The 12,756-nt window shown below is 39.1% G+C and overlaps 1 protein-coding gene across 2 annotated transcripts in view; it reads left to right on the plus strand.

The window, feature by feature from the left end:
- Positions 1-905: 905 nt before the first annotated feature.
- LOC108878839 (excitatory amino acid transporter 5-like) overlaps positions 906-12,756 on the plus strand; it is a 34,442-nt gene continuing 22,591 nt past the window's right edge. Inside the window, exon 1 of one of the 2 annotated variants that reach the window (XM_018669820.2) lies at positions 906-1,046. In XM_018669820.2, coding sequence (XP_018525336.2) covers positions 906-1,046 — 141 coding nt within the window. The remainder of the gene's footprint in view (positions 1,047-12,756) is intronic. The other variant, XM_051077248.1, reaches the window with a different exon arrangement.

A 12,756-nucleotide genomic window follows, 5' to 3' on the forward strand; every position in this document is an offset into this window, starting at 1 on the left:
ACACAGGCTTTTATTTATATATAAGATCCTTACTGGTTTCTTACCCTCTTACTTTATTGTTGTCTTTTAATGTACACCCTTATCACACACGCTCAATTAGGTTAAGTTGCAGGTGCCAGCTGTTTTTACTGAGCTTGGAAAATCCAGTTTTTCTCACTGTGCACTTGCAACCTGGAATAATGTGCAGAACAGTCTAAAGCTTACCAAATTTTATCCTTAAGGCAATTTTATTTTTTAATTTCATTTCACTTGCAGCTGAACTTGTCTTACTTGAGTTATCTGGCTATACTTTAATTGCTTTTACTTGTTGCTTGATCTTGATCTGACTTTGGCGCATGCACATGTTGTATCATCATTGTTACATAGCTGTTGTAGGTTGTTCAAAAACCACCATACTGTACTGAATTATACATTTTTTAAAAAAACCTCAAGCATCCCTCTTTTCAGTGCCCTGGTTCAAGAGGCCACTCCACTAACCTTTGTCAAATTTTTCATGGAGCTTTAATCCAGCTTCTGACCTGTTTAAAACAGTAGTGCTCTAACAGGATTTGTGATGTTAACCCCCATGGACATGGCAGCTGTTCCATCCCCCTGGCGGTGGGTCAGCACTCACAGGGCAGCTGATGGGTGGAGCAGGGTGGGAGGGGATGCCTGGAAAGTGAGAGGATGTTCTTAGCTTAGTGCAGATTGCTGCAGCGAGAGGACGAGAAAGATGCTGAGACCGAAGGTGCTATAAAACATTGCAGAGGACTGGATATTTCACACAGCATCCCATCCTGTCCCTGGAGTTTTTCTTCTTTTCTTCACTCTTTTTTTGTCTGTTTGCATCCTCTCACCTGGATTTTGAGGCTTTGGGTTGGTTACATTTATGGGTTGCTGAGAGGAAACGGGACGGGTGACTCACAATGGCTATGGCTTTGGACGCAGTGTGGGTGAGAGTGAAGAATGTCTGCAAACAGAATGGACTCCTCATCATGTCTGTGCTGGCTGTGGTCATTGGATGTCTTTTGGGATTCTTCCTGAGGACACGGCGCCTCACAGAGCAGGTCAGTTTTTTATGCTTTGTTGTGTTTTGTTTTTGTTTTAAATCAGAGCAGGTCAGTCTGTCTGTTCCCATTGAGTCAATGTGACGTCATGCAGGCAGAAGATGGGGTTTGGGACAAAGCCTTGTCCCTCACTGTAAAGCTCCATAGATGTTAAAGGCCAGGTTTTTCTCATCCCGCACCATGCTTCGCTGCACTTTTCCCACAGTTTCACACTGATAACAGACCTCATATCAGTGCTTTTTGGTCTTTATTTGCATGTTTCAGCATGCGTACTGTTCAATGTATCATTATGTATTTTAACTTTTCAGTGGCGGTGACTAAATGAGTACTGTAAAATTTTGATGTAATTGGTACTGTTCTTAAGTTTTTGCCTTTTTATCCTGCTCAAAACTTCATGTACTTCACTACAGTTCAGATTGAAATATTGTACTTTTTATTGTGCATTTATTGACAGATATAGCCACTACTTTTCAGATGAAGATGTTACACACATTTAAGGAAACCTGAAAAACTGAGTAGAGAAACACAATGACAGCATCCCCATCCATAGGGCATAAGGGCTCACTGAATGGTTTGATGAGTATGAAAATAATACAAATCGTATACTATGACCTTCACAGCCACCCAATATCAAGTCAGTTGAACACCTATGGGAGATTTTGGACCAATGTGTGGGACAGTGCTCTCCACCACCATCATCAAAACACCAAGTGGGGGAATATCTTTTGAAAGAATGGAGTTCCATTCCTACAGTAGAGTTCAGTACATACTGAACCCTAAATTGCCCCTGATGCATGTGTACATTGGTGTGTGAATGTGTGTGTGTGTGTGTGAATGGGTGAATGTGACATGTAGTGTGAAGCGCTTTGGAGTGGTCAATATGACTAGAAAAGTGCTATGTAAGTACAGTCTATTTACCATTTACCATTTCCAGAGATGCCAGGCATAATGAAGCTGTTCTGGTGTCTCGCTGTGTCCCAACACCTCACCAAGACACTTAACATTGTTTCTTCCTTTTATTTGTCACCCATCTGTACATTGGAAGATTTTTCACAACCTTTTTGGGAACCACTTGTGGTTTTGCTTCGGGCCCTTGTCCCATTTCAGATGTCAGTGACTTACAAGCAGTTCAAACATAGAGACATTTCCCCTCAGGACTTTTCACGTGGTTTTCTTGTTATTATTATTATTATCATCATCATTATTATTATCACTATTAAATAACTGTTCAAGGCTTTTATTTTCAAAAGATACCAGTACAGTATGTTTCATACTGTCATTGTTCTGTAATACAGTGCATACCTCTTTACTCTTTCATTTCTAGTGACGACCTCAAAGTTTCAAAGGATAACAAGTAGATGAGTGTTGCTTTTAGAAAAATTATTCCAATTATTACATTTTTATGAGGTTAATCAGATTCAAATAAAAAAAGTCCAAATATCTGCTACATGCAGAAGGTTCAGTTCTGACAGATGAGCAAAACTTTTAAACCTGTAGTATTTAATGAGCAGTGTCACAATTTTGACACATCCTCTGACCTTTCAATGAAATAGGAATACATAAGCTGAAATTGGCTTTGATTGTTGTGTCATGGGGAGGTGTGCTATGCGTATAGTTCCAGGTGATGCTTTCTATTTATTATCACTTCTATGGAAAACATCAATGCACAAATCCAAGCTTCAAATTCATCCACCAAGCAGCTTTATGCAGGGCCCCATAAATAAAATGCAGTCTTTTCTTTCCCATCACCCCTCTGACTAAAGCTCTGTCATATTCTCAAATACGCCTAAAAATAGCCTGTGACTCCTTTACTTTCACAATAGGGGATTACAATCCAATCAAACAAATGCTTTCTCTAATTGTACATCAAATAAGAGTGCCTGTCGGTGTGACGCATTACAAGGTACACAGGAGGAGCAGACCTTTATGTTTTTAAACTATTTATTCTGGGTTTGAGGGTCAAGAGCTGACAGGGAAAGTACAGGCAATCTGTTAGAGTGTGTACATGTTTGTGTGTGTAAAGTGCATACCTGGCATTCATAAGGTAATATGATAAAAACTTGACTTATTTCTGGAGAGAAGTTAGACTGTGCAGTAGCAAAATGTGAGGAGATCTTTTTTTTTTTTTTTAAAGAACTAACATGATTCACTGACTTACATAAACAGTTTCTGCACAAGAACACAGAGTGGAAATGTATGGCTGAATCTATGACATAAGTCTGGATTATAGTATTAGAGGTCGATAGAATCACACCATTGGCTGCAGATCTCCCAGTTAGAGGGACAAAGACTGTGAGAAATAACAGAAAATATCAGCATAATCAACATATATCAGCTGATTAGTAGTAATTAGTATTATTGAATCTGTAAAATGTTATGTTGTCTACATAAAGCCTTGCACGTATAAAAAGCCATGAGGATGTGCAGATATCAGTGTATAATGAAAAGGACAAAGCATCGACCATCAATACCAAAAATGTGAGTAATGTAAGTATATCTTCCTTAGCAATATGAACATGTAGGTGTTTGAATGTCAGAGGTGTGGCTGCTTTCAGCTTAAATAGTCTTTTACTGCTGATGTCCACTGAGACTACACTGTTTTAGGCCTGCAGTAGAGCTCTTGGCTGTTTAAGAACTGAGGAGGCCCACAGCTCCATTAAGGCAGACTGACTGACAATGTCTAGAACAGATAATGCTGCAGTCAGTTTGTCTTATTTAATGCTGTGTTTGACTTCTGCATGTTTGATTCAGTATAGGCTATTTTATTTTATACATATTGTCTATATTTGTACATATTGTCTATATCTTGTTTTGTACTCTACCATTATTTATGCCTCTTTCTATTTCTGCTATCCCTGTTGCTGCTGTAACAATGTAAATTTCCCTGTTGTGGGACTAAAAAATCTTATTTTATCTAATGAGAAAGTAAATTACACAAACTGAGATTACAAATAGTTTAAAAACATGTAACACACAATCAGTGGCCACTTTACTAGGTACACTTGCAATCTATTGCAATTCATTGCTACAGCTATAAATTAAACTACATTAATGAAGTTTATCATGTTCAGTTCAGCATTTCTATTTTTTTTGTTCTTCTGATGCACAAGGCTGCACAATGCTAGAAACACTACTGACTATTACACAGGCCAGCACAACACACCTCTTACTATGACAGCATGACTGTGTCAACAAAAACTGAACAATATAGGTATCATATAAGTAGACTTTATGCAGAACACTGAATTGCATTAGATTGTACAAATGTATCCAGTTAAGTGGAAACTGAGTATATTTTACATTTCTATTCTAAAACATAGCAAAAAGAACTTAAACTTAAAAGTTTCTGACCAGTTTAAAAAACTGGAAACATATTTATTTCTTTTCCTCAGTACGTACTTCTCAGCTCCACAGAAAAGACTTAACAGACGACAAATAATTAGATATAAGCATCACCAGCTTCATCACGCACAATCATCTTGACCTTTAGGATATAAAATGTTTTTATCCTATTAGATAATTGTGTGAAATATCATAATTAATATGTTTTGTGAGGTCACAGTGACCAGACAACCTGGCAACATAATACATCCAGCCACAGCTGTCGCCAGTGCAGATGCATGGAAAAAGAAAAAAAGAAAAAGAAAGAAAAGAAAAAACTAAAACTGTCAAATCTAATAAAATGAAACAGATGACATTCGGGTGATTAGTAAGTTAGAATTAAAGCCTTTACATACATAATTTTTGTTGCACTTCCATAATTTTGTAGGACCTCTGAGAGACAGATTTTTTAAAAAGAATCACCAAAATCAGCAGCCAAAATATCCCAACTTTTAGTCTTATTAAGCTTCAAAAAATGTTAGGTCCTACATTTCCCATAATGCAGCCAATAGCTCTTTTTGTTAGATCATGTAACACCCATGTCTGTCAAACTCAAACCTCAGTTTATAAAACTGTATTTTTATGTTTTTGTCTCCAAGCCCATGCCACCATCACCCCAATGACATTATCAGGGTTATTTAAACCACACAACTCTCCCTCAAGAAAATGTTAATGTTAAGCTTAAATAATGCTTCAGTGATGGTAGCTGGAAAATCCTCCCACAAATGTATTATTTTGTGAAAATACATCTCTCTCTTCTCATCCTCCTGCAAAATGTCAAACTTGTAGAGAAGGAACTATTTTACAAGAAGTAAGATGTGATCCATGGAAAAATTATTTTTGTCCTTTACCAGCCAGAGGACCAGAATAGATTTGTTTGTGCTGTTTAGTCCTCGTACCATCTGAAACAGTCATTTGAACATGGGTTATGTGAGGCCATTCAACCTCCACTATGGCTGCTCTTAAAGGACTAATGGTGTTTCAGATTCTTCTGGGCTTATGTTTTTGAATGACATTTTTTTGAAGCTGCGTTATATTCTTTTCTGTTTATTGTTTCAAATTTAAGACATGAAGTTGAAACTGAGTTCACTCTGTATATAAAATGCTATCAATACTTCAAGAATATGTTGATAGATCTTACTTTAACCTCTTGTTAAAAGAGTGAAGGCAAGGTTGTTGGTTCCTAATTAATGAAGCCTTAGCTTGACGCTCTACTAATTTTTCTTTGTGATGCACATCATCGAAGGGAAAAACTCCACAGGATTCTCTTGATTCAGCTCAGCTCTTTACTTCAAAAATGAAAAACCACAGTACAAATGTTATCCACAAGAAAATAATAATAATATTAAAAAAGGAAAATTAATGTGAATACGAGAATGTGTGTGTGTGTGTGAGAGAGAGAGAGAGAGAGAGAGAGAGAGAGGTCAAAAAACTGTGTGGCTCCACTCCATGTTGCCTGACTCAAAGTCTGATGCGGGAACCACACCCACCGATACGTAAACATTAACAATTAAATATGCAAATTTACTGCTATAAACATGAACATGAACTTAAGTTGCCATCCACATATAAATTATCCAAAAAATGTATTTAGGCTTCTACAAAGGTATTTGTGTGTGTTACTGAAGGCCTTGAATCTGAATTCCTATCTGTCCTGAAGGATAAAATCTCATCTCACATTAACCACATGAATGTGTTTCTGACATGGCTTAAACCTTGGTGCTTCTGGTATACAATGACCAGCCGCATCATTAAAACCATTAAGATGGCATCCTGTTACTCACCAGCTGAGCCCTAATTTGTTGACCAAGGATGCTGCTGTGACATACAACAGATAACAGTTACTGTAAACGCAGTTGTAGGTTTCCACACAGATTAATTTTCTAAATGAATTCAGCTAAATGTCACCAGCTTCCTCCTGCAGGTCTTCCATTGACTGCATCAGTATTGTACTGTTGAACTAGTTCAACTCTGACTTCTACACCCCACAGTTCCTTAGGCTTTTTTTCACATAAAATCTTGTCCTATTTGCTTTATACAACTGCTATCTGCCCATGATCTACTCCAGTAGTGCCAGTAATTACAGCAGCAAGCTTCTATTCACTGAAATCACCTGAGTGACCGTGTAATGTACATCTCAAGAGAAATACATTTCATACTCCAGAAACTAGTGAAAATGAGAACACGGAGGAGGGTGTAAAGCGAGAGACTTAGAACAGCAGAGTGGCCCTGCTGGAACAGGCTCCAGAGGCTCCTCTGCTGCATCACCCCTCAGTGCTCTTAACAATGTTTGCTGGCCTGCAGCCAGAGGAAGCACCCCAGCACCCTTCATTAATAATGTGCCCCCTGCAAAAACTCCACAACCAAGTTTCAGTCAGACATTTCTGTTTGATTTTCATTGTTAGTGTTCAGTCATTTTAAATCAACAGAAATAAACATTTGATAATCTACATTGACTCAAGGTTCATATTCATCTCTCCTTGTGGTGCGACATGGTAAATATGACGTCTGTCACAGGCTTAGAAAACAGATTACATAAGCAGCAGTATCAGTATTAGTGACTTAAGAAAACAAACTGTCTTACCAATGAGAATAACCAAAGAAAGTTTTTAAAGCCAGACTATCATGAAAAACTAAAGGTTAAAGTGTTAAAAAAATGTAACAATTTGGCAGAAGTGCCATAACTTCTGCTGGATCATACAGAAGTTATGGCACTTTTCATATAGAGCAGGTATACAAGTCAAGTACTATAGTTCAATCGTGTCACAAACATAAAACAGGAGCTCTGTTGCGTATACATGTATACTTGACAGTGCGACACTTGCAGCTGCTGCTGCAAGGAATTGTGGGACGGCATTCTCTCCTTATCTTTCATAAAGGAAGGTCCAGTGTGTCCTCTGCTAAAGGAGATAAGATAGGAAGCACTGAAGATCCTTTCTATAACATTTAGAGAATTTACAGTTCTTATCATGGCTGACACTCAGGTACAGTGCTCATGTTACTGTTGCCATATATCTTTGCTGTTCAGCAAAAGGTTCACAGGTTCACTTTAAGGGGCATGTGTTATCTGATTTATGAGACAGAAACTTTCCTGAATCCGTTCAACATATTAAATCAGCTTCTTAAATGTATCTAATATTTTTAAATCCATCCATGTAACTTTAATTCAACTATGTTAGAGTGACCTCTGTTTCCAAGTGCAGAACAAAGGTTAGTGCTCTGACTGTCAGGTATACACAGCAATATCTATGTGAAGTAAACAAACATTAGTCACCATAAGCTACTGGTCATACCAGACCAAATAAAAGCTTGGGTGAGTTTTATTACATATAAATGTAACATCTCATGCGTATGGAGAAGAATATTGTGTATTATATTGTGGTGCTTCATATCGTTTCACACTTGGCTGATAAAACTGTCAAACTGCAGCTGCCCTGTTGACTGGTCCTTTGGAAAAGCTGCACTTGCCCCATGTTCCACACACACACACACACACACACACACAAACACTCAGACACACACGCACACACACACACACAAACACAGAGAGATACACAACAACCCATATGCATGAGTACAAGATGAGCAGAGCAGAGACGAACCTTCTCTGCTGTATGTGAGTGCTGATCCTGCTCTTATACAGCAAACTAAGCTCTCTCTGCTTAATGCCCAACAGAAAAGCTCTTTAGCTGTCATTATGCACCAGCCTCACCCTACAGCCCCTCAATCCACTGTCCTCCCTGACATCCCTAACCTCACACTTAACTTCCATCAGCTCCATACAGTACTTAACTTATAAACGTTCATTAATAAGCAGATAGATACTGCCGATCCTGTCTCAGCCTATCAATAATGGCTTTTCTCATCTTTACCTTAGTTATAGTAATGACAGAAATTTCTCACTTTAGGTTTACACAGCAAAGTCTGACCTTGCCAAGCCTTTTACAATAATAACACAATAACTATGATATTACTCCAGTCTTAGTGACAGGTACCACAGCAGAAAATGTGTTTTACTTGTGCATTGTTTGTTACAGTTATGCCACCTACACAGAAGTGTAAACTTAAGTCACACAACTTGCACTCGAGTCAGAAATGGTATTTGAGTCATGAATCTATCTTTGATTCTAATAACTCATGACTTCCTTTGACTTTAGCCTTCTGAATTGAATTACTTTATTTTTGAATAAATCCAACAAAGCCAATCATGTTTCATAACCAGGCAAGACAAACTTACTGACAAATGATGATACCTGCAGTGAAGGATTCAAATATAAAAATGGAGGGCAACATTGAAAAAAAAAAAAAAAATCACCACTGGAAATGCCACAACATCTGCATTCAGCAAAAAAAAAAAAAAAAAAAAAAAAAAAAAAAAGGTAAATTAAGGTTAGCTAGTTCTTTGGTCAGCCTTTAACTTGTTCAAGCCAAGGTTAGTTCAGAGCTAGGATTGAGTAGTAAATTTAGCAAAATTATTTTCTCCCCTGCTGCCACATACACTGCAGGGGCAAAGTGGCAGTGTATGAGAGATATCTTTTTTTGTTCTGAAATATTCCAGGCTCTTATCTGAATATGTATTCCTTACATGTTGCTTACTTAGTTTGGTAATGCCTGTTAAGTGTTTTCCTCACATCATCCTACCAATTTTCTCTGGGATTAAGTTTGGACTTTAGCAGGACATGCTGACTGTTTTTAAGGCTATTGCACAGTTTAGCTATGCTGCTTTGGGCCATGTTAGGACATAACTTTCCTCTTAGATGCCCCAGTTTATCTGTGAAACTACTGCCTGTTCTGTAATAGTTGCTCATAAATTTTGCTTAAATTATTGTTCTCTACTTGAGGCTTGCAGGTGTAACACATACACTAACCTTTGCCATTAGCCAGCTCTTCTCCATGCATGTTCAGTTTCTTGCACATGTTCTGTTTGTGGAGCAGGGTCTTCTCATGAGTGTGAACATGAATTCTGCGCTCACTGTTTCCAGTCATGTGATTGAATTCTTTGAAACTGTGCTGGCAAAACTTTTTCCAAATCCAACATACAACAAGACCTCATACAGCTTATTCAGTTCATCCATCTATTATCTATACCACTTATCCTTAGGGATAAGTGGGGCGGCTGGAGCCTATCCCAGCTGACATTAGGTGAGAGGTGGGGTACACCCTGTACAGATCACCAGTCCATCACAGGGCCAACATATATAGACAAACAACCATTCACAACCACAGGCAGTTCAGAGTGACTGACTGGCCTAACCTGCATGTCTTTGGACTGTGGGAGGAAGCTGGAGAACCTGGAGAGAACCCATGCAGGCACAGGGAGAACATGCAAACTCACACTGAAAAGCCCAGGGGGAACTGGGAACACCACCATGCTGCCCTAATTCAGTTTAATTCAAATAACCTTGCCCAATGGGGCAATTAAAGAGCATGAGGAGCAGTTCAACATACAAAAACCTCAAAATGCACACAATAGCAATAACAAACAAATAAATACTATGCCATGTCTGAGTCTCTCTGTGTGTGGGGAGAGAATAATATAATTAAAGAGGAGGAAGAGAAAAAAGTTCAGCGCCATGTACATGAGTGTGTATGTGTGAGTTTGTGTATGGGAGAGAGTAAAGAACAGCGAGTCAGGATGATTGGGAGCTGAGGAGCTGATCAGCTCTGGGGGACAACGGTTGCCCTTGTCCTCTGTGTCTTACAGCCTGGGCATTGAAGCCAGTGTCCAGAGGGGAGCTGCTGAAATGCAGGCCACAGGGTGTGGGAGGGGTCCTGGAAAATTCTGCCAGCTTTCCTTATGATCTTCTGATCACACAGGTTGGAGAGGGCTCTGAGAGGGAGTCCATTAATTTTATACCAGACCTTGACAGCGCTCTGCAGCCAGCTTCTCTTGTGAAGACTGATGGAGGATTGTGAATCATTCACAAAAGCATGTCAGTTCAATGGCCAAACGCTGGAAAATAGAGAGATTCAGCCAATGTTTAATTATCTCTTACTAACTCTTCATGATGTTGCAGTCATTGTCGTCATTTTCAGATCCAGCAGTGCTCCAGACATCTTGACAATGCCATATTTATTTTGATTCATTTTTTGATAACACAGCAACAGAAAAGCTCTTTAGCTGTCATTATGCACCAGCCTCACCCTACAGCCCCTCAATCCACTGTCCTCCCTGACATCCCTAACCTCACACTTAACTTCCATCAGCTCCATACAGTACTTAACTTATAAACGTTCATTAATAAGCAGATAGATACTGCCGATCCTGTCTCAGCCTATCAATAATGGCTTTTCTCATCTTTACCTTAGTTATAGTAATGACAGAAATTTCTCACTTTAGGTTTACACAGCAAAGTCTGACCTTGCCAAGCCTTTTACAATAATAACACAATAACTATGATATTACTCCAGTCTTAGTGACAGGTACCACAGCAGAAAATGTGTTTTACTTGTGCATTGTTTGTTACAGTTATGCCACCTACACAGAAGTGTAAACTTAAGTCACACAACTTGCACTCGAGTCAGAAATGGTATTTGAGTCATGAATCTATCTTTGATTCTAATAACTCATGACTTCCTTTGACTTTAGCCTTCTGAATTGAATTACTTTATTTTTGAATAAATCCAACAAAGCCAATCATGTTTCATAACCAGGCAAGACAAACTTACTGACAAATGATGATACCTGCAGTGAAGGATTCAAATATAAAAATGGAGGGCAACATTGAAAAAAAAAAAAAAAATCACCACTGGAAATGCCACAACATCTGCATTCAGCAAAAAAAAAAAAAAAAAAAAAAAAAAAAAAAGGTAAATTAAGGTTAGCTAGTTCTTTGGTCAGCCTTTAACTTGTTCAAGCCAAGGTTAGTTCAGAGCTAGGATTGAGTAGTAAATTTAGCAAAATTATTTTCTCCCCTGCTGCCACATACACTGCAGGGGCAAAGTGGCAGTGTATGAGAGATATCTTTTTTTGTTCTGAAATATTCCAGGCTCTTATCTGAATATGTATTCCTTACATGTTGCTTACTTAGTTTGGTAATGCCTGTTAAGTGTTTTCCTCACATCATCCTACCAATTTTCTCTGGGATTAAGTTTGGACTTTAGCAGGACATGCTGACTGTTTTTAAGGCTATTGCACAGTTTAGCTATGCTGCTTTGGGCCATGTTAGGACATAACTTTCCTCTTAGATGCCCCAGTTTATCTGTGAAACTACTGCCTGTTCTGTAATAGTTGCTCATAAATTTTGCTTAAATTATTGTTCTCTACTTGAGGCTTGCAGGTGTAACACATACACTAACCTTTGCCATTAGCCAGCTCTTCTCCATGCATGTTCAGTTTCTTGCACATGTTCTGTTTGTGGAGCAGGGTCTTCTCATGAGTGTGAACATGAATTCTGCGCTCACTGTTTCCAGTCATGTGATTGAATTCTTTGAAACTGTGCTGGCAAAACTTTTTCCAAATCCAACATACAACAAGACCTCATACAGCTTATTCAGTTCATCCATCTATTATCTATACCACTTATCCTTAGGGATAAGTGGGGCGGCTGGAGCCTATCCCAGCTGACATTAGGTGAGAGGTGGGGTACACCCTGTACAGATCACCAGTCCATCACAGGGCCAACATATATAGACAAACAACCATTCACAACCACAGGCAGTTCAGAGTGACTGACTGGCCTAACCTGCATGTCTTTGGACTGTGGGAGGAAGCTGGAGAACCTGGAGAGAACCCATGCAGGCACAGGGAGAACATGCAAACTCACACTGAAAAGCCCAGGGGGAACTGGGAACACCACCATGCTGCCCTAATTCAGTTTAATTCAAATAACCTTGCCCAATGGGGCAATTAAAGAGCATGAGGAGCAGTTCAACATACAAAAACCTCAAAATGCACACAATAGCAATAACAAACAAATAAATACTATGCCATGTCTGAGTCTCTCTGTGTGTGGGGAGAGAATAATATAATTAAAGAGGAGGAAGAGAAAAAAGTTCAGCGCCATGTACATGAGTGTGTATGTGTGAGTTTGTGTATGGGAGAGAGTAAAGAACAGCGAGTCAGGATGATTGGGAGCTGAGGAGCTGATCAGCTCTGGGGGACAACGGTTGCCCTTGTCCTCTGTGTCTTACAGCCTGGGCATTGAAGCCAGTGTCCAGAGGGGAGCTGCTGAAATGCAGGCCACAGGGTGTGGGAGGGGTCCTGAAAAATTCTGCCAGCTTTCCTTATGATCTTCTGATCACACAGGTTGGAGAGGGCTCTGAGAGGGAGTCCATTAATTTTATACCAGACCTTGACAGCGCTCTGCAGCCAGCTTCTCTTGTGAAG

This window comes from Lates calcarifer, linkage group LG17, assembly GCF_001640805.2.
Source record: "Lates calcarifer isolate ASB-BC8 linkage group LG17, TLL_Latcal_v3, whole genome shotgun sequence".
Taxonomy (NCBI): domain Eukaryota; kingdom Metazoa; phylum Chordata; class Actinopteri; family Centropomidae; genus Lates; species Lates calcarifer.